This window comes from Rhipicephalus sanguineus, chromosome 4 (assembly GCF_013339695.2).
Source record: "Rhipicephalus sanguineus isolate Rsan-2018 chromosome 4, BIME_Rsan_1.4, whole genome shotgun sequence".
In the NCBI taxonomy this organism is placed as follows: Eukaryota; Metazoa; Arthropoda; class Arachnida; order Ixodida; family Ixodidae; genus Rhipicephalus; species Rhipicephalus sanguineus.
The window spans coordinates 71489003-71509696 of record NC_051179.1 but is presented as its reverse complement, the minus strand read 5'-3'; the positions used below and the strand labels follow the sequence as shown (position 1 = coordinate 71509696).

Genomic DNA, 20694 nt, shown 5'->3' with positions numbered 1-20694 from the left:
CAATGGAAATTCCATGGCTGGGAGCTCTTGCTTGAAAGACCTGGAGTGGTGACCACTACCCCACTGAGTCCCAGTCACCCCTCAGTTGCTTTTTAAGGTAAATGATGCTTCTCTCATGCACTATGTGTGGAGTAGTGTTTGCACCATAAAACATTAGCAATCAATAAACGCTTTGTACAACAACAGGTAAGCCTTCCCACAGAGCTCTGTCACCAGTGGGTTGTGCTTACTGTGTGCTCAAGTGAGAAACTGCAAGAAATAAAAAAGAAATCAATAAAAATTTCTGGTTATATCTGAAACCAAATTTAGAACAGAATGAGTGGTTCTCTTCCAAGATTCTGATCATAAAACATGCACACACACGCACAAGAGGCACACAGTGAAAATGGTGGGACCTGCCAAAGTACAGATGGTGCCAAAAGTTTAGACACTAGGTGTGAGAAAATTTTGAATTTCTCAGCAATTTGTATTCAGTCGAATTGCCCATAACATGTCGTCAGCCCGTTTTAGAACAGGCCAGAAATGTAAATTCACAGCTGCCTACCGAAGCAGCGGAAATATTCAGCTTTTCCTTGTGTCCTGTGGTCTCTAAACTTCTGACGCTGACTGTACATCAATGACACGAGACTGCAATTATGGCTTATGAAATGAAGTTCTTTGGTTAGATTGGTAATTCTCGGGTCCAACTGAGTTCCCTAAGTCAAGGTCTAACTACTAGGGGTGTGCGCATATTCGAAATTTCGAATATTTTTCTAATAGTGTTTGCTATTCGATTCGCACTGAAATTTTACTATTCGAACTTCCCAAAGACAAATGCAGTCAACGTCCGATTGAAAGTGACCCCTTTAGATTTTCAATATGCTTCACCTCATTACACTCTGGTATTGCGGCAAAGCTGCCTTTCAAGCTCCGTTACGGTCGAACTTAGCCAAGACACAAAATCCGATTGAAAGTGGTTCCTAGATTTTCAATATGCTTCACCTCCTCACATCCCCGTATTGCGGAAAAGCTGCCTTTCAAGCTCCGCTACGGTCGCAAATGTATTAACTCAAGAAAACGCTGGTTCCAATATGGAGATGAAAGATGTGGCAGAGTTGGGGGCTCAATTAATGCTGTTTTGGACCTGAAATTTGGGTAGGAAGTCCGAAAAATCGGACGCTGAAGCTTTTAGCATCCAAAATTTTAGATGTTCTTATATATTGACGTCTACAAGGCAGATTTGGAACTCCGGACTTGAAGGGAGCACACCCTTCTCTGCCACATCAGTTGGGCTTCCACAGAAGTTGAAAGAGGAGGAGATGCTGAGGAAATGGCATCTCTGCCTATCATGTGCAAAGTTTTGTCGGCAACACTTTGGTTGCACCAAATCATGTACATAAATACAATTCGGCCTCTACATTGCCTCATTCTTGATAAGAAAGACAACTATGAAATATGACCCCACCAGCGCTTCATCAACCTAGCGAAAAGAAACACTTTCATGTTGCTATCTCACAAGAACATACTTAGGGATTCTCTGCAACTTTTTCTGTAATTTCACTTCGAATTATTCGAAAAATGTTTGAGAAATATTAGAAAATTATTCGATTCGCACTCAATCTTTATTATTCAAATTCGCTTCGCACCCAAAATTTTGCTATTCGCACAGCTCTACTAACTACACATCAATGATACGACAGCGAGTGAAGGCTGACCTGCCAAAGTAGCTCTCCTCCTTCATGAGCCAGCGTATCCACTGAGTTGCCTGGCGCTCGTGCTCCTGGCTGGAGACTAGAGACGGGCATGCCAGCAGCATGCACAGTCCGAGCGACACAAACCGGATGCCGGCTGCACTCGGAGGAGGGTGCGATGTCAGCAGCTGCATCAAAACCACTATCTCGTCTTCTGTGAACCTGCATCACAAATATGGCGAGTTGGCCCTTGCACACATGCACCAAGATTAATACAGATTCATATTTTTCACGTATTTGCTCTTAGGTATTTATTGGAGGCTATGAACAAGTCTTTTCTGGAATTTTTTGTGGAACTACAGTGGACTGATATTTTTCACGTATTTGCTCTTAGGTATTTATTGGAGGCTGTGAACAAGTCTTTTCTGGAATTTTTTGTGGAACTATAGTGGACTGAAATGTAAATTTCATCACCTCGCATATGTAGAAGTAGTATATTGGGGTCATCATGGATGAACACAAAGCATTGAAACTTGGCAACAGGAAGAACACAAAGCAAAAGTAAGAAAGACATAAGCACTTTAAATTAGCATCTTTTCTTAAACTGGACACTCAGCTTTCAAAAAGATGAAATGTTATGGTCTTTGGTGTACAACAAAAAACCCTGCACACCAAATGATTTTTCATTTCCATCAGTCAGCAGCCTTAAAATTTCCATTCTTCTAACATGCTACACCTGCTTTCATGGAACTCTCAAGATTGCATTTGTCAAATTTCTCACTACAGTTTTTTTCATTTCCAGCGCTTTACAGAACACAATCGATTAAGGGGCACAAAAACAATATTCTCCTTTTGTTGCACGTGTGGGCGTCCACCAATTAACCCATATATGCCCAAACTCAGAAAAAATGACAATTTTTTTTCCCCGAAAAGTGTACTTCTACCCTCAAAAGAAAGCACAAGTTCTTTATTTACTGCCAGGTAAATGCAACACTGTTTTTCAAGCCGTTCTATACATATAGGACACTGGGCATTAGGGGTGCTATGTGCGGGTGTGGTAAGCTTTGAAACATTTCACGTGCACACCGACATTGCACTTCTTCCTCTCCATGACGCCTTTCATACACAGCATGCGTTTACCGGAGAAAGCGGTCGGCATTTCACATGCACTTCTTCCTCTCCATGACGTCTTTCACACAAAGCACGCGTTTGCCCGGAGAAAGCGGTTGGCACGAGGCAGCATGAAAAGCAAGCAATGTCTAGGCTTGCACACATTGAGAATGAGGCCTGCTTGATGTGCTGTAGGTGGTGCTGGTAATCAGCTAATGAAATAGCGATGTTAGAGTGCATCAAACAAGCGTCCTGTATGTAGGAAACTGGGCATATATGGGTCAATACAACCCGGCAAACTGGAATTACAGAGTTTTTACACGGAGCTTTGGCACTTCTTGAGATCTACATAGGCTATGCACCAAACTACAAGGTGTGAAAGTTGACGAAACAGTTCAACTGACTTGAGAGCGGCAATGCCCCTGAGGGCGCAGAAGAGGCGCAGCAGGGCATTGGCCTGCACCACCCTACAGTCGGGCAAGTCGTGCTGCTCGAGGCTGGAGAGGAGCAAACCTTGCAGCCGTGACAGCAGCTCCTCCCGCAGGGCCTGCAGGGTGCTGCCCTTTCCCGATTCTCCTTTCTGAAAGATGAAAAATTCTTCCAGAACCCGCCTGCATTACGCACTAGCCACTTCCACAGTGCACCAGAACCCGTCTAGATTAAATGCCTGCGTTACGCATGAGCCACTTCCAAAGTGCAAACACCTTACTTCACTTTTATTGCAGCCGACTGAACACAAAGTGACTGGACGTCCGTTTGGCTTCAAATGAGGAAGCCAAAAGGCTCATTCACACCTGCAACTAGCACTGGTCGCGCGACCATTAAGGACTGGCAATCAAAAAAGCGACTCTGGGCGACCGATGGTCACCCCTGCATGCGACCTATACCTGTCGTCATACAGAATTCACGCCTGCTCACATTGTCATTGCCCCGTAAAACAAGCTGACGTCCTGTTCCTGCACAATTGATTGGTTTAGAGTATTGCGACTGCAGCCACATGACTGAAAAATTGAGCAGTGAGCAACTGAACCAAAGCAGTCGCTTTGCGGCCATTGATTCGATCCCGCGACCTTGCCGTTCAACTTCTTTAATTTCAAAAGTTATTTCGGTAAAACATGCCACAGATAGCACCTTGCAACTTCTGGTGTGTAACTAAAGCCTGCAATGTGGCCCTAAGTGGGGTCCTTTCAAAAAGCAATGGTGAAGAGCTGCAGCACATTTCACTACTGTACTATAATATCAGCACAAATGCATGTGTTTAGAAGTTTTAGGGACTGCCTACACTCTCATTACTGCATTCTTTTTTAAAAGTAAGAATCTGAAATAATGTAAATGGTACATTCTGATTACGTTTTACTTGAGATGTATCAAGAAAGCAAGCAAAATAGCATCAGGCAGTGGAATAAGTTTCTCTGGCCTTCGTGGTATTGCCTGCTATGTGAGGTATGGAGTACAACTGCAACAAAAACATGCGCTAAGGCTGCCACAGTTGTATCCATGTCACATTAACAAATTTAGCATCATTTAGAGCATGTGGTCACTAGTGTCATTTACAGGCTGTCAGACGTTTAACAACAACCAATGCAGAATGCACTCTCAAGTGTGTTCGGTGAACTCACTTGCTAATGTGTAGCCACAACAGCAACTGCTAAAAGACTGGAAAAATAGAGGGTGTGGTACTCTTAATGAAATGAAGCTTTGGGCAGGGCCGTAACTAAGGGGTGGTTGAGCGGGTTCTGACACGCCCCCGAAATTTTTTCATGCTTTAACTTTTCGTGTGGCACTGAAATACTTTCACACCTTCGCAGCGACTACTAGTTGCCAAAGCTGGCCGTTCTACACACAAACACCCCCTGAAAAAAAATTCCTGGGTACGGCCCTGGCTTTCGGCTAGCTGGTTTTGCATAACGAAATAGGCACAGCACGATTTTTACACTGGGACACATAAAACGACACGGACAAGTGCTTGTCCGTGTCGTTTTTTGTGTCCCCGTGTAAAAATCGCGCTGTTCCTATTTCGGTATTCTTAAGCCACTGTCTTAAATTGTATGTAGCACTATAAAAAATGTCCTATTCTTGCTGTCGTGCTGTTTACGACAACAATTGGCAGGGCCTTGCCACCCTCAATGTCATGTACTGGTCGCTGAGCAGCCACATTCATTAAAACCACAGCCAGTAATGATCATTGATGTTAATGCATTAGCAATGATTTACACTTTATTTGCACTTATTTGGCATTCTATGCAGTGTTTATAACTAGAGCACACTGTTATTCAACAAAAATTGCCTAAATGACTAAATTTATGCAGTGCCAACTGATTCACCCATAGTCATTACTGTCAATTCCAAAGCACACTTTTCTTTCTGTGAAGCAATACTTCCCCAAAGTTGCAACCAATGCACTAAAGTGCATTTGCTTGAAACGACACTAAATTTGTCTGCATGACAGAAGTATTCGTTACCCTGTTTGCAGGTAGCTACAGCAACATCCCATTTTCTTTTTTTCATTCAAGATGTGAAATAAAGGAAACCTTCACTTGTTCCATGCTCACCTTCTGGCAACTTCGCACGTACTGGGCAAACCATGTGCGAACTTTGTCATCACTGCCCAACAAGAGGCCGCTCACAAAGGCCACCAAGTCCCCAGCAGAACTGAGCTCGTCGTTCTGCTCAGTGCTGTGGCAGTGATCCAAGCTCAGCAGGACAGCCAGGCCAGGCATTCGGCACAGCTCCACCTGCCAGGGTTCACCCCACAGAGCAAGAATTAGTCTCAAGCGAAATCAAACTCACTCGGGCATCCCTATAGAAGTCACAGTTTCACCACAATGGCGAAGCAATGAATGCAATAGCAACAAAATGGAATGTTATATATGACATAAGGCTAACATCTAACTCCTTTGGGATCTCATCTGGTGCAACTCTACAAAACGCTGGCATAAGGGAATACGGCTGCTGCAGTGAACGAAGCGGTTTTCATGCTGTCTGTGACTTCAACAAGAAGTAAGCTGTGAGAGTACGGCACGTACAAAGGTACGAGCCACCTACCGATGTCTGTAGAGATAGCACGTGCCCGCGCCCTTTTGATCAAAGTTCGCAGTTGCTGCCTGAGCAACACAGCCCCCCCACCAGCACCCCTTCATGTTCCTTCACCCGACGGAGCCAGCCGGCATGTTTCATCTCTGCTTGAGCTGCACCTGTCTGCAGCCTTCACAAGCTTTCACTTGCACATAGAACATACAATGCGCACGCCGATGTTATCAATTTGGACTTTGCAACATGACAGCGATGGCAATGGCAAAGATGCACTTTGTGTGTCCATATGAATTATACTGCAATAAAAGTCGAGGCATACTACTCAAGATGTATATGAGATACACTACGACATCCCGTGCATTGAGTCATAGAAGAAACCCTTAAATGATGGGAACACGCAGGATGCGTCATTTGTCATGCTGTGACGAAATATTCATTTTCTCCTCGCCCAGCCATGACATTATCACATTGCGCACAGGGGCCTTCATGGCCTGACAGATTCCTCATATACTTCTATCTCTGTAGCCCACCCACGCAGAGCATGGAAGTTGGGTGACTCACAAATTATACCTCTAGAAATTCTGAACATAGAGGGTCAGAAATTTAGGTATCCGGTTTAAAAAAAAAAAAGAAACACCGTTCAACACCAAGAAAAATAAGAAAAGTTGGGGCTACTGAGACCATTCTTTACCTTTAATCCTGACCATGTAAAGTACTTTTGTAAAAAAGGTTGTAAGAGTTAGAACTTAATTAGTCCGGTAATTATTATTGAGTAATTGGTTTGCTCAACTATGCATATGCACAAGTGAAATGATTTGTATAGCATAACAGCCTTAGGGAGACCTCCATGTAAAATTTATAGTATTTGAAGTACGAGTGGATGTCACAGAAAGCTTGCTCGACAGTACGACATAAACATTAGTGATACCAACACCTGAAGAAAAAAGGTTTAAGAAGAACACCCCGTCATTACCACTTGCCATAAAGGACACATGGACAAGAAACTCTACACAGTACAACTACGTCCAATTATATGGCACCAGCTGAGCACTGGAAAATCTCGAAGACAATACGTGTCATCAGCAATTTAAAGTACAATAGTACAATCCTTGCGTCTTTGCCAAACTTGCTCCAGTAATACCACATGCTACTCATTCATAACAAATTTAGCTAAAGCGAAAGCTTGCTGCAGTTGGGCTTTAAAGAGACATAACATAAAAACACGTGTGATACAAAACAAAAACAAAGATTTCATTGTGGGACTCACCGCTTTTGCCCGCACCACCAGTGACTGCGCTGGGTTCATCCTACAGAGCAGATGCAGAGCATGCATGCGTACACAGCCACCCATAGTATCCTCATCTTGCTTGTCACCATTGGAGATCAGGGCAAGGCACACTACAGCGAGAATATGAGGGAACATATTAGTTATTGAAAATTGCCTCCAAACCCTTTAAAACAGAATCCAAGAGCCCACATCAAGCTTATGTCATGAGCGCTGCCTCCTTTTCCTTATTCAATTACTTGCTGCACAGCAGTTCTCGAGATAAGTTTTGTGCACTCTGCATTTTACAGGAATACCACGTGTTGTTTGCACTTGTGTTAGCCTGAGCCACTGTCTTTTGCTCAAATGACTATTCGTACGGGACAAATTGACAGCATGTGATCGACATATCGACTTGCTTGTTTGCAATGCCTAGATGTACTCGGCGAGGGGTTTGTTTCAACAAATGAGAGCTCGCAGAACAAGCACTCCACTCACAGAATGTAATGAGCACAATAACATGGCTAGCTGACAGCCAGCACGATATTATCATTACTAATATTATTTTACTGGAATAAAAAAAAATCATTCACGTAAAATAATTTGTGCAGAAGATAACGTTAGCCTAAAATGCTGAATAATTCCTGAAATAAAATCGAGATATTGTACACACAATTAGAATCCAAAAATTGACTTGTTATTAACACTGGCATGCAGTTCATCTCTAACCGCGTGCAAGCATAATAATGATGCCTGAAGTGTGTTGCAAAAACTAACTGTATTTTGAGCACACATTAAGCTAGTTTTCATCGAGTGGACCTTTCGCCAAGATGTCTCATAATTGCACTATATAGGACAACGCGAGCATTACAAAAAATATAGCTCACCCTCAGAGAAACTGTCCGGAGCATTGGCTATGAGTCGACAGAGGAGGTCTGGCCCATTCCGGAGGTGAATCAGCGTTTCTGCAATGTCCTGAATATGCAGAATTCCCGGGAGTTCTGAAAGAAATTGCATTTACTTATACAGAGCCACGGCATGTAAAGCTTTCCTCGCTGCAGAGAGTAGAACAGGCCAGGTGAAGATGAAATGATGCAAGTGCACTAATGTGTTGAGAAGACACCATCTGAATTACCGTGACATTGTAAGGCCATAGGGTGGGGACTTTGTAACTGCTTTAAATTTTTGCACCTTTTCTCTCTTACTAGGGCTGCGCTGGCAGTACGGCTAATGCTCCCATTATTACAAAGGGATGACTTGCCACCCTAGATTTACATTGCTCCTCTAAAGCATTGAAATTTCGATTACATGGCAATAAGATGGAAAGGTGGTTATGGCCACTGTAAGCAAGCAAAATTTATCTGAAAACAACAGCATTACTTCGGTAGGCTGCAGAAAACATGCTGCTACCCTGCCTAATGGCCACGCATACAATCTCGAACCAAACGTTGATATAATATTAACGTGAACATTACAAACTATTGTATATAACATAGTATATCACATATTTCTTGTCAACATCAGAATGTGTGGAAATATATGTTTATAACGTGTATCACACATAATTAACATGTTTATGTCTTACGTGCAACTTTGCCATAATGAAGTTTAAGTGCAGCATGTGTTGGAACACTCACCTGCATGAGCAATGCACATTACATCTGCAACTTCGTCCAGGTAGACATCATTATCGAACAGGTCCGAATTCTTCGTGCCTGGCTCACTTCGGCTATCCTTGACCTACAGACGTGAGGATTAAAGTATGTACAGGGCACTTTGGGCTTTGTGAAGTGCAGTACAGTTAATTTTAGGACAAGAGCCCAAGTGTCTTTCAGGCTCCCCTCATTACAACAATTCAAGCCAACTCGGTATGCATCACAGATCACGGCATTCGAACGAAAGAACGTCGACTGCATGCGGCTACGAGCAATGAGCGATCTCTAGCAGCAATATCCAGTGATGTAGATTTACAAAAAGCTTCTCCTTCTAACGTGCCTAAGTGACTTCACAGTTTTTCCCTTTTTCTTCGAGCAACAATGAAAACTTAAGAAATTCGAGATATTATTATAGGGATCTCACACGGTGCAATTTCGATCGCGATTGATTTATTGGCGCATACGAGACTCAATCGCGGTCAAGAAACCCGATCCCAACCGGTTCTCAATCGCCATCGAAGGTACCCGCAACCAGCATTGCTCAGGGATGCAAGACATAATTTCTGCACATGGGGCAACGATTGCAAAGCACTAAGCACTGACGTCACACAGGCAGGAATCAGTAATATATTAGAATCAGACAAGAAGTATTGAAGGCCACTATGCGTTGTTGTCGTTAAACTTGCCGAGCCCTGTAACACAAGCAGCCGAATCCAAATGTCAGTACTGTCATTGAGTTGCCCTCAAGGCAACTAACGGCTTTTCAATTTATAACGAAGTAGCTCGACAAGTTAACGGTGGCAGAGCTTAGTGATTGATGACGCGGTCATCGGGTATCAACGATTCTCACTTGAGCAATGAAAGCCAAAAGCTCGCTGAGCACCAGTCGCAACTTCCTGGCAGCGTCACTCCTTTCGAACTCGAGTGCCAAGGAATTTTGGAGCGACGATACCAATATACTATCCCCTGAGTGAGGTCCAAGCTTCAGTCTGGAACAGCAAGAAAATGGGGCGGGAGTGTGATTACATCGCGGCTTCAAACTTATGAACTTCTAAGTGCCTTCTAAGTTATGAACTTAACAGCAGAAAGTGCACGCGCATAGTTTTACCGAAGTTGTTGCTCCTTCTTCACGTCAAGTTCGAGGGCGTGGAAATCGATAGACAGCAGGGCCACGAGCGAATTGACGAGCTCAATGCCGGACAGTATCTTAAGCACAGTTTTCTTTTCTGTCCCCACTCCTTGCGTTGATCCAGGGGGGAACACAACGCCATGCGAACGAGACATGGCAGCAGGGGCCGTAGCTCCCATTCCGGCAGGGCGGCCAAGCTATCGACGTCAACATTTTGGATCGCGTCGTACGCTCGAGGTGTAACGGGAACTTTGCAGCCGGAGGCAAAGTCTTCTCTCGCCATTGTGAACAGTCAAACGCAAACTGTGTAGTCGAACGCACGTTTTCACACGTCCGCCCGGCAACAGACAACATAATCGATTGATGCGCATTGCACTGAGGCTGACTGAAATCCTGAAATGTCGAAAGCATTCGCTGCCGTTATCTTGTTTTTCAAAGAACCGTATCAGTGCCTTTTCGAGAATCTTTACAATTTTAGCTCGTGTTTCTCTTCTAGTCTGACTTCTTTCTTTCATCATATATTTTTTTTACACCTCATTGTCTTTTTTTGTTCTTTGTGTTACATAAAGTAGACCCGTGTTGAGGCCCACACGCACAAGGCTTTATCCAACGACTAGAAGGCGAAAGCCACCCTCTTCTTTTTCGTCTCAGTCTATGTATTGATCCTCCCCCCTCCCCCGCACTCCGAAAGCTTAATTTTTGCAAGCTTTCTGCACCTCACCTGGTTTTGCATTGCCTCCGTGATCGGTCCACCTTTGACCAAGCGACGATGTCATGTGATGACGGCATATTGTGACGTTACGTGACCGTGATGACGTCACAAATTATGGCGATCTATGACGTCACGATGACGCCATATGGTGTTGTCATCACGTGATAATATTTTGCATCACTCGTGTTGATGCCGACACCGTGGGACGCCGAAGGTCAATTTTCGCATCTAAAAGGCTTCTAAGGGGGCGTGCATCTGGAGGTGTTACAAGAACGCACACGGGGGGGGGGTGTACGCGCATCGCGTACTAGTTCGTGCAGACTCCAAAGCAGAGCTCGTCATGGGGCCCACACATTACGGTTATTGTTTCATTGCAGAATAGCACAAGGGACAATTTATGTTTGAGCTGTTGTGCGACAGCGCCCCAGAATGCACCCTCTGTTTAACGCCATTTTGGGTCACCTGATCATCATCGTCACACAAACCATGGCCATTGTTCTGCATTTCATGCAACATGCAGAAGCTGAACATGAAATAATCAAAAACACACAGGTATACAAAACTGCGACAACGCATTCAGCTCATCATATCATTCGGTGCTCCTTTTGTGAAGCCGATCTTTTTCATTCCTGCTTTGGTGTATGTCTCCTTTTTCATCATTGTAAGAAAGTGCGGCCACAAAAGATAATCAACATTGCCCAATCCTTACAGCATTGCTTGTCTATAGCGCTATAAAGTCTGCAAAAGCGAACAATAAACATTTGCTTATTAGTGCACTGGATGTACGTGTCGTCGTTCTTCATCAAGTTGTGCTTTCTGCTGGGGATCTTTGCTTTGTACTAACATGCTCAGGTAAACGCTGTTTTGCACCTCGTTAAACAACTTTGTTTCCAACATCAAACTAATATACAGACAACAATAAGTATATTCATGCGGTCACCAATATTTAACCCAATTTTGCCATAATAATTTTGTCTTTATAAGCTTCATAGATCATGCAGAGGTGTTGGCCTTCAAGTAGATAGGGGATAGAAAACAGTCTCTCAAAGGTTTTATTGTAAACTGATGCTTCAACTAAATGGTCTACATAAATATCCCATGTCTTGTCTTTTTCAGAAGCAAGAAGTCTTCAATGCAGTTAAAAGAGTTCACACTACATTTTCACACTTGCAAAATTTCAACTCTTGCTGGGTGGCAGCTTTGACGCACGAGAGTCAAAATTGTCCCCCAGGTATATTGTCACTATAGTGCCTCTCACATTGCAAAGAAATAAGTACACTAATGTTCTGCCCCACTTTGCACCAGCTCTTACTGCAACAAAAACTGTCTTCTGCAGAATTTTTTTTGCATAACTATATTAACGATATTGTCACACTTAATTCATCTGGATACATGGGTAACCATGGGTTATATGGGCAAAGTATATATATATATATATATATATATATATATATATATATATATATATATATATATATATATATATATATATATATATATATATAATATATATATATATATATATATATGTATATATATATATATGTATATATATATGTGTATATATATATATATATATATGTATATGTGTGTGTGTGTGTGTGTGTATATATATACACACACACACACACAAACACGCCCTTAGTAACCAGACAAACAAGAAACCACCACCCTAGTTATTTAGCATCGGCTTTTGCTAGACATACTACAACTAAATGGCTTTCCATGGCTCGCTTCACCACAGGCATTCTGATGGTATCAGCCATAAGTCAAGTTGCATTTATGAGTACACTCAGCAAAGTTTTGACTCAATTCCTCATAGCCAATAAGTTGCATCTTTCCTAGCTGTGCTAACTTCTTGCGCATTAGTTTTTGTGTTTTAAGTATTGAATTTAATAGTTTTACATTCGCCCTTTGAACTATGTGTGACAGTGTTTTATTACGAGAGAAAATTGGTATCCATCCGTTTGTAGGTCAGAGCTAGAAGGAAATCCATGTGGGTTTCCTTGTATGGACAAGGAAAGAAATCATCTCATTTCCTCTGCTTGTTCCTTTTCTTTGTGATAGATCCATGTGGATTTTCTTGTGCCTTTATGCTACAAACGCGGGGTTGTCAATTTTCTCTTTCGTAGCCCTTCCTCCACCTCGCATCACTGCGCAGAACCGATTTGCCATATTCCACGTTTTATTATTCGCACTTTATATGTAAACTGCCATGCTTTGACCGCGATTCTCTAATACAGCCAAACATCTTTATAGCATTGAGCCTAGAACTTTCAAAAAGCTTCATTATACACATCTCTTCGTTGTAAAGCTCATGCACTGTAGAGCTGGGACATAAAGAATTGTGGCATAGTTCATTCCATACATGTAATTAATATCATTCATAGTACAGGCGTTTGCCTGTAACCTACGGATAAAGTGCTAAAAAAAAGATACAGGAACAAAGGTGCAGGAAGCAAGTTACTCCTTAATGAACCAATCTGAGATTAGTTGTAATTCTACTGTCAAATGTAGCCACGAGCCTTGATCCTCAATCTCCGGAATGATAGAAAGTTGAAATAGGAGTGGGCATCATGAAGCAAACATTGCCGAGTACACGCCCGTCTTTATGCAATTGTTGTCTTCATGGTCTAGTGCCATTGCATCAGAATGATTTCCACAACACAAACCCAAGGTGAAAGAGTTTCAATCTCTTTTCCTTTTACCAAGTACCACAGAAGGTGAATTCCAGTACTTCATTCAGGCCCGTAGCAGGAATTTTTTTCGGGGGGGGGGGGGGGGCACTTGCTGAAAGCCTTGACTATTTGAGAAAACCGCATATCTTTATTATTTAATTATTTTCGGTAAAACACCATGTATCATAAAAATTTCAGGGGGGGGGGGGGTGCGGGCCTTCCCTCGCTACGGGCCTGACTTTATTGATAGCTTGACAACAGACATAGATTGCTCGCACTAAAAAACATTTCAGCAGTAATTCACTTTCCATGTCACCAGAAGTTGGCCACTAAAAATGTGCAACTTGGTAAAATGCATAAAGGTGCAGTGAAAGAGTGGATAAGCAATGTTCATAAAATGTCAAGCATGTAAAAATCATGATTGCTCGGTTGTTTTATCGCCATGATATAGTTATTCGTTGATTAACCCACGAGTTTACATTACCTGCAAAGTTGCAAGTAAACAAGGAATCAGTTGTTTTGTCACCATGATATAGTTATTTGTTAGTCAACCCACGAGTTGACATTACCTGCAAAGTTGCAAGTAAACAAGGAATATTTGCAAAAACACGGATGACGAAAGTCAAGTACACAGGACGGGCATCCATCCTGTGTACTTGACTTCCTTCGTTTGGTCAAAGGTGGGCTGATCCTTGAGCCAGTGCAACACCAGGCGAGGTGCACCAAATTTCAGGGGGAGGGGTGAACATTGCAATTAAGTGAAAATGTCAAAGCAAATTAATTAGTGCCTTATGAGAGCATAGGCTTTCACCTGTGTTCTGCTTAGCATTACCTAAAGAGAATGTCAATTTGAGACATTGGAACGGACGTGTGACATCACATCGTTAGCAGACTTGTATGCATTGAATTGACTTGTATGCAGCTGCAAAGCACTGCACTTCATGAAGAACCCAGAATTACTTTCTCTGCCAGTGACTACGTTTTTTTAAGGAAGTAATTGTAATCAGCTACTTTTTTCTGCAATGTTATTAGTAAACACTGAAGTACTGGTGCAACACAAGTGTTTTGTCAACCAAGAACCTCATTCCAAAAATAAACAGCAAACGAGCATATCCTGTTGTGTCGGGTGCTATATTCAACTAAATCGAAAACATAAATTTTGAAGGGGTGCATGGTGGCACACCCCTATTGATGTACTACCCCTGGACTGCCCTGTATACACACACTCTTTCGTGTTGAGTGGCACAAAATGTTGGGTGCACGTTGACACATAACATAGGTGGAGAGTTTTCATTTTCCCGTTGGGGGCGGGGGCCCGACATGCTAGCTCTTCCACATTTCTCTCTCTCTCCCAATGTGTGTGTGTATATATATATATATATATATATGCGTTTAGGACAGGGGTGTAGCCAGAAATTTTTTCCGGGGGGGGGGTTCAACCATACTTTATGTATGTTCGTGCGTGCGTTTGTATGTGCGCGTGTATATATACGCAAGCAAAACTGAAAAATTTCGGGGGGGGTTTGAACCCCCCCAACCCCCCCCCCTAGGCTACGCCCCTGGTTTAGGACTCTCAAGACTCTTCTTTATTGTCCGAGTATGAGCCCCACAACCCAAACACAGTTGGTGATGATGAGTATGTACATATGAGAAGATGAAGGGCATAAACAATGTTCACAATATATATCTGTATACACATTCATTCATTGTATTCGCGTTCGTTCATTGTACAGAGCTTCACTTTATTTGATGGACGCACATCCAAAACAGTCTGCTGACGCTTCCATCATTGAGCGTGAAACCCTGTACAATGCGGTGATGAACGAATGCAGCCCTGTAAACTAAAGAACGCTTGGAAGCGCTGGAGTAGCGCCACTCGAGCATGCGTGTATTTCATATTTGGCGTCTTTCGCGCGCTTTTGTTTTTTCTCTAAAAATCAACCAGGCAGATTTCAGCAAAAAACAAATGCTTGATTCTGGGGTTATTTTAGGTGAGGTACAACGTAAGGTTAGTATTTTACATATTCGAGCAAGACTAAAAAAGTTGCCTAATTAAAGCCAATTAATTGATTAACACTTAGTCATGAAAAAAACACAGGTTGTATGTACACACGGCTACTGCTAATGCACAACAGATAGAACTTTCCTAGAGCACATGTTTTTTTTTTTAATCTTGGTCCAAGTTAGGTGGGAGAGCCGGTATATATAAAGGTAGAGACCGACTTTTAAATTAAATAATTTAATATAGCTAGTCGCTTAGGTGCCGACACTGAGATGTCATTATGAAGATCTCTAGTGGAAACTCCAGATTTATTTTGGAATTTACACATAGACATCGATCGACCTCGTAACGCTTGGCTCATAGCGAAGAAGGCCGCATAGGCTGCTACTCGCTGACTGCATCGCATAAAATCGATTCCCACAATGCGTGGGATCTCATGAATTTTATTATTGACATGTTATACATTGTTAAAACATGCACCAAACAGGAGAGAGTAGGCTAATGCTGGCACAGGAAGCTTTAATTATGCCATTGAGTTCAATTTAAGATGACCAAAAATAATTCTCAGAAGGTAGCAAATACCATTTGCTACCACTACACCTTGTGCGAAGCTGGGGTTACAACTCCTTCCGCCAAAGGTTGTTTTCGGTACGAGTATTTGAGCTGCTCTTCGTTCACTGATCTGGTAGTAAAACCCTCTGCTGATAAGTAAAAAATGCGTACCGTCTTTTCTCGGCACTTTTATAGGCAGGCATGTCGAAGGGTAGCCATTTGTAAGGACAAAGAAATTACCCTTTTTTTATTGGAGAGCAAGTGTGTGCGAAAGCATTAACTGACTGTGTCGGATTGCCTTGTATTCTTATTAGCATTTTTGTGTTAGGAAAACCGGTCGCTACGCGGTTCAAGACTTTTTAACTTGTCATTGCCTAAATGATCGCTTCAGTTATTCATCAACACAACATATTCTGCACATACAAATTGATATCTGGGGTTTAACGTCCCAAAACCACGATATGATTATGAGAGACGCCATAGTGGAGGGCTGCGGAAATTTCGGCCACTTGGGTTCTAACGTGCACCTAAATCTAAGTATTACCTAAATCTAAACAAAAAAAGAAAATTCAAGAAAACAGTGGTACAGGATGCAGCAATATACTGAAGCAATATACTGTGCAAGGACAGAAATAAGACAAATAGCAAGTACAAGAGCTGAAAATGTCAAGATCATAATACAAGGTATGTGCATTAACCATGACACAGTTTTGTGTCGATCGACCACCCAGGTCACGTCACCTGGCAAGTGACACGAAAAATTTGTGACATTATGCTGTAGTAGAGTGCGTCCTTTAAATGCTCTTCTTCTTTTAACAGCAAAAATGTAACGAAGCTGGGTTATAATTAGTTCACATTATACATGCTGAGGCTTTCTTTCAGCCAGGCATATAGAAGACGATGACTTCAATACAGTGGTGTGGCCAGGGGGTGGCACACCGGGCACCCATTTGTGCATGGTCACCCGTTCGTGGCCAACAGCCAGTGTTCTTGGAGCAATAATGACTAAGACAGCCCGAAATACCAGTTTAAAATTGAGTATTTATTGGTGCACGATACAGGTAACTAGTATCACACACGTGTTCAAAAAATCATGATCTCTACCTGTTTTTCGCACAAATGGGTCTTTTTCTGTTGTGTGCACTCGGCGCACTGTGTTCTCACCAAAGGAACTAGCTATACTTGCGCTGCCAAAACGGTGTCCCAAAGCTTGTCAGCAGCCTTGATGACAAAACCTGTAGTTAAAACGCGTCCTCTTGGTTGGCCTTTTTCTGGCCCTTGCGAGATAGCCCCATAGTTGACAGCATGTTATTTAGTGCTGTTGGGCCAATCCCTATTTTCTTCGCGGCGCTAGACGCGAGGACGTTAACCTCAAAGCGCCGTATGCGGGCCGTTCCTGCAACCCGCGGGGAGCTCCACTCGCTGTTTTCGGTGAGTCCGCAGTTGCTGCATACGAGGCGTAACTTCACGGCGAGGCCGTATTCCCGCTCGTCTTTTGCGATTGAGAGGCTGCCCCTGCACGTCCGGCATACCGTATTCCTAAGAAGCCCGTTGATGGACTCCAAGTCAACAATCATGTACTCTGACTCCGGCGCACGGCTGACACTCGCGTTACCGCCACGGTCACTCGACCGTAGTGACAACGAACTGGCTACTTTCTCGTCAGCATGGTGCTGCACTCTCTCAGGGTCAGCACTACTGCTGGCATCCGGATCCAGTCCGTTTCGATGCTGCCTGGAATCCACAGTTCCGTTGGCCTCGACGTTGACGGTCGCTGCCGCTGTCGTGTCGCTCGTTGCGGCGGCTGTAGATGTTGGAGGCACTTTCTTCTTCTGAAAATTCCAGTGCGCTTTCCTGCGCTTCCTTTTGCCGAATTGGTGCACAGTACGGTACTTCCTCCCCATCACGTTACTCAGTTATTTTGACATTACTCAGAGAACAACAATCACCGCTTTTCCGTCACCAGAACCAGCGCAAACACAAGTTTATAAAATGGCGGTTCAGCATGTCAGCGACGCCGGCGACGCACGAGAACGAATGGGAAGTGTCGTATTTGTCACGTGACAATAACGACCCAATGGTGGCATCAGGAGCGTATGTTTCTGCTGTTTCTACGTGAACGGGTGAAATTTTTTGGTTTAGTTTGGCTTGTCGGTTGTTGTAAGAAGTTTAACAGCACGCACACAACCAAACTCTGACCAACTCTGATTCTGCACCCAACGTGGTTTTGCATTGCCTCCGGGATCGGCACACCTTTGACCAAGCGACTATAGTGTACTAGTACACTATACAAGCGACGATGTCATGTAATGACGTTTCATGTGACGTCACGTTATGGACGTCATGATGACGTCTCAAGTTTTAGCGACCTAAGACGTCATCACATCATGATTCTTGCATAACTCGTATTGACGCCGCCGACGGTCACTTTTCACGTTTGATGTCTTGAGGAGGAAATATGGGGCAAGGGTACACTATACCTTTGAAAAAAGCATTATCAAATTACATTTTTTTTGTTTGTGCTTTATGGTATCAACACAATAAACATGCACAAGATAAGGATTCAAAGCGATGCTTTTTATTGGAGAGCAGGCAGACAGACAATTTTTACCATGATTTTTACTAAGGTCCTGAAGGGCAGCTTAGAAAAGGGTCAGGCACGGCCTGCCTGTTATTGGCGAGCACATAAAAAAATATTGATAAGGTGGTAAGCCACGCCAGAGAACACGAGTAACGTCTTACTCGTGTTTAACTAGCCCAACAATATAACATTTAAGAATTGAAGAAAGTTCGTTTCCAAAAATGGGCTGAAGTGATTTGCTTGCGGTATTACAGTATGCATGAAAAAGAGAAATAGGCACATGGGCGTGCTTAGATCTGCAACAGAAATAGAGGCATTTTACCACTGTTCAACATTGGCTGCAGGGCTTAAAGTCTCCCTTCACTGAAGGGGGGGCCCGCCGCGAAGGGCGGCGACAAATGTGTGTGTGTGTGTGTGTGCGCGCGTGTGTGCGTGCGTGCGTGCGCGCGCGCGCGCTGGTCACATGTTCAATTTTTTGTATTTCGAGGGCTTTCTTTGCAGCTTGGAAAATGGTACACGTGAGACTTTCTTTATTGCAGATAATGCAGTGGGGGTTTGTGAAGACGCTCTCTGACTGTGCAAATCCCATTTCTTGCCTAAAGTCAATATTTAGCAATTTCGTTAAATAATCCTAATTAGCAAATTAATTACCTACAAAACAAAAAAAAAAAATTCTGTAGAGAGCAAGGTGGCTGTCAGCAATATGCAACTGATTTCACTTGCCTGCCTATAATATGGTATTTTTTAACCCTTGGCACTAGTTAGCTGGGACACCCGGTGCGCGCGATGTGCGTGCATGCACAACTGTCTAGAACTGAACAAACGCTTATGAAGGTTATACAAATAAATGTATTATTCCTAGCGTATTTCCGGCATTTATTCAATGTGCGGATGCAATCAAGCACTAAAAAAATTGGCATTTTGGATCAGATTTTTTAAAAGTAACTCTGGATGTAAAGGATTAAGGTATGAGGCCAAGTGGAAAAAGCGAATTTTTTTTTTCAGAACGTCACTTTTTAGTTTTTGGTTATGTTAGATATACAATTTATCGCCAATCATTTTGCTGCATAAATTTTCTGTTTATGCAGTTTGTTTCAAAAGATACAAGCAAAAATGTTAGAAAACCCGTCATCTACGAAACCGAAACTGAAAGTGCCAGTTTTGTGTGCACCATAAGATAACCTTGATACGTAATATTTGGTTGGTTATTTAACCCTTTCCTGCCCTGGCCACACAAACGTGTGGGTACAGAAAGAAATTAATTTTGGCTATTCGGTCAATCCCACACACGCTGAAGCCCAACCCTCACATTTGTGGGGGTTCACTGAATTAACCGATCTAGGCAGTTCGCAAACAAGCAACCAGGTGGCCCACCATCGTATTTCCTAAATGGCGCAAATCTCAAAAAGCGCGCGACCGCCCGCCACGAGACGTAAGTACCAGTTAACATTGATACTTCGCTTTTTGAAGAGCATGCAATTGTTGAATATGCATCTTGAGTCATCACGGAACATATCTGTGAAAAGAATTGGGCAAAAGTATGCTTAAATTAATCCACAAGCCGTACTCGAAGTGCAACCCACACATATGTGTGGATTGGGCACATGTGACTACGAACGCGCTCCCGAACGCAGCTACCGGCGGCAGGCCGCTGGTGTTTTCGCGCGTCTCCATCAGTATTACCGCATCTCCATCAAAACCAAGAAATGGACTCTAAAAAGTCAGCCTTCACATGGTGGATTTGTCCATTGTGAACGCCTGGATACAGTACAGTGAGGATTGCAGGAGGAATGGTGCCCAACGACGTGACACGATGGACCTCCTTCAATTCCGCCTTGCAATTGGTGAAGCCCTTTGTGCCTCACCAAAAATGAGCAGGTCTGACAACGGTGAATCACTCTGCCTTCCTGATGCGCATGTCGACAAAGCCATCAGGGTAGCGAAAATTCCTGGGGTTGACATCCGCATCGACGGTTTTGACCACTTCCCAACGGTTGATTCTATCAAAAATGCGAGATGCTGCAGGCTGCCAGGGTGCCCATCAAGAAGCCGCACACGCTGCATCAAGTGCGACGTGTACGTTTGTTTAACAAGTGACAGAAACTGCTTCAAAATGTTTCATACCAAATTTTAAGGGGCGGAAATTCCACATGAGCCACTATTTTTTCTGTTGAGAGAATCACTCAAATAAAAGCCCAGCCCACAATATGTGTGGGTTCATTTGAAAGCCAAAGAGTGAACATTTTCGTTTCGTGACGCTGGGGTTACCTTCAGAGGGCCACAGAGAGACACAATTGAAGAAAAAAAA

General features: G+C 43.2%; 1 protein-coding gene across 1 annotated transcript in view; it reads right to left on the bottom strand.

The window, feature by feature from the left end:
• Positions 1-10217, bottom strand: part of LOC119390226 (integrator complex subunit 2-like) — a 29736-nt gene extending 19519 nt beyond the window's left edge. The window contains 9 exon segments of the mRNA XM_037657792.2: positions 1695-1892; positions 3185-3360; positions 5333-5515; positions 7081-7211; positions 7965-8078; positions 8715-8817; positions 9583-9721; positions 9841-9967; positions 9970-10217. Coding sequence (XP_037513720.1) covers positions 1695-1892; positions 3185-3360; positions 5333-5515; positions 7081-7211; positions 7965-8078; positions 8715-8817; positions 9583-9721; positions 9841-9967; positions 9970-10144 — 1346 coding nt within the window. The 5' untranslated portion in view covers positions 10145-10217.
• Between the last annotated feature and the right edge of the window lie 10477 nt (positions 10218-20694).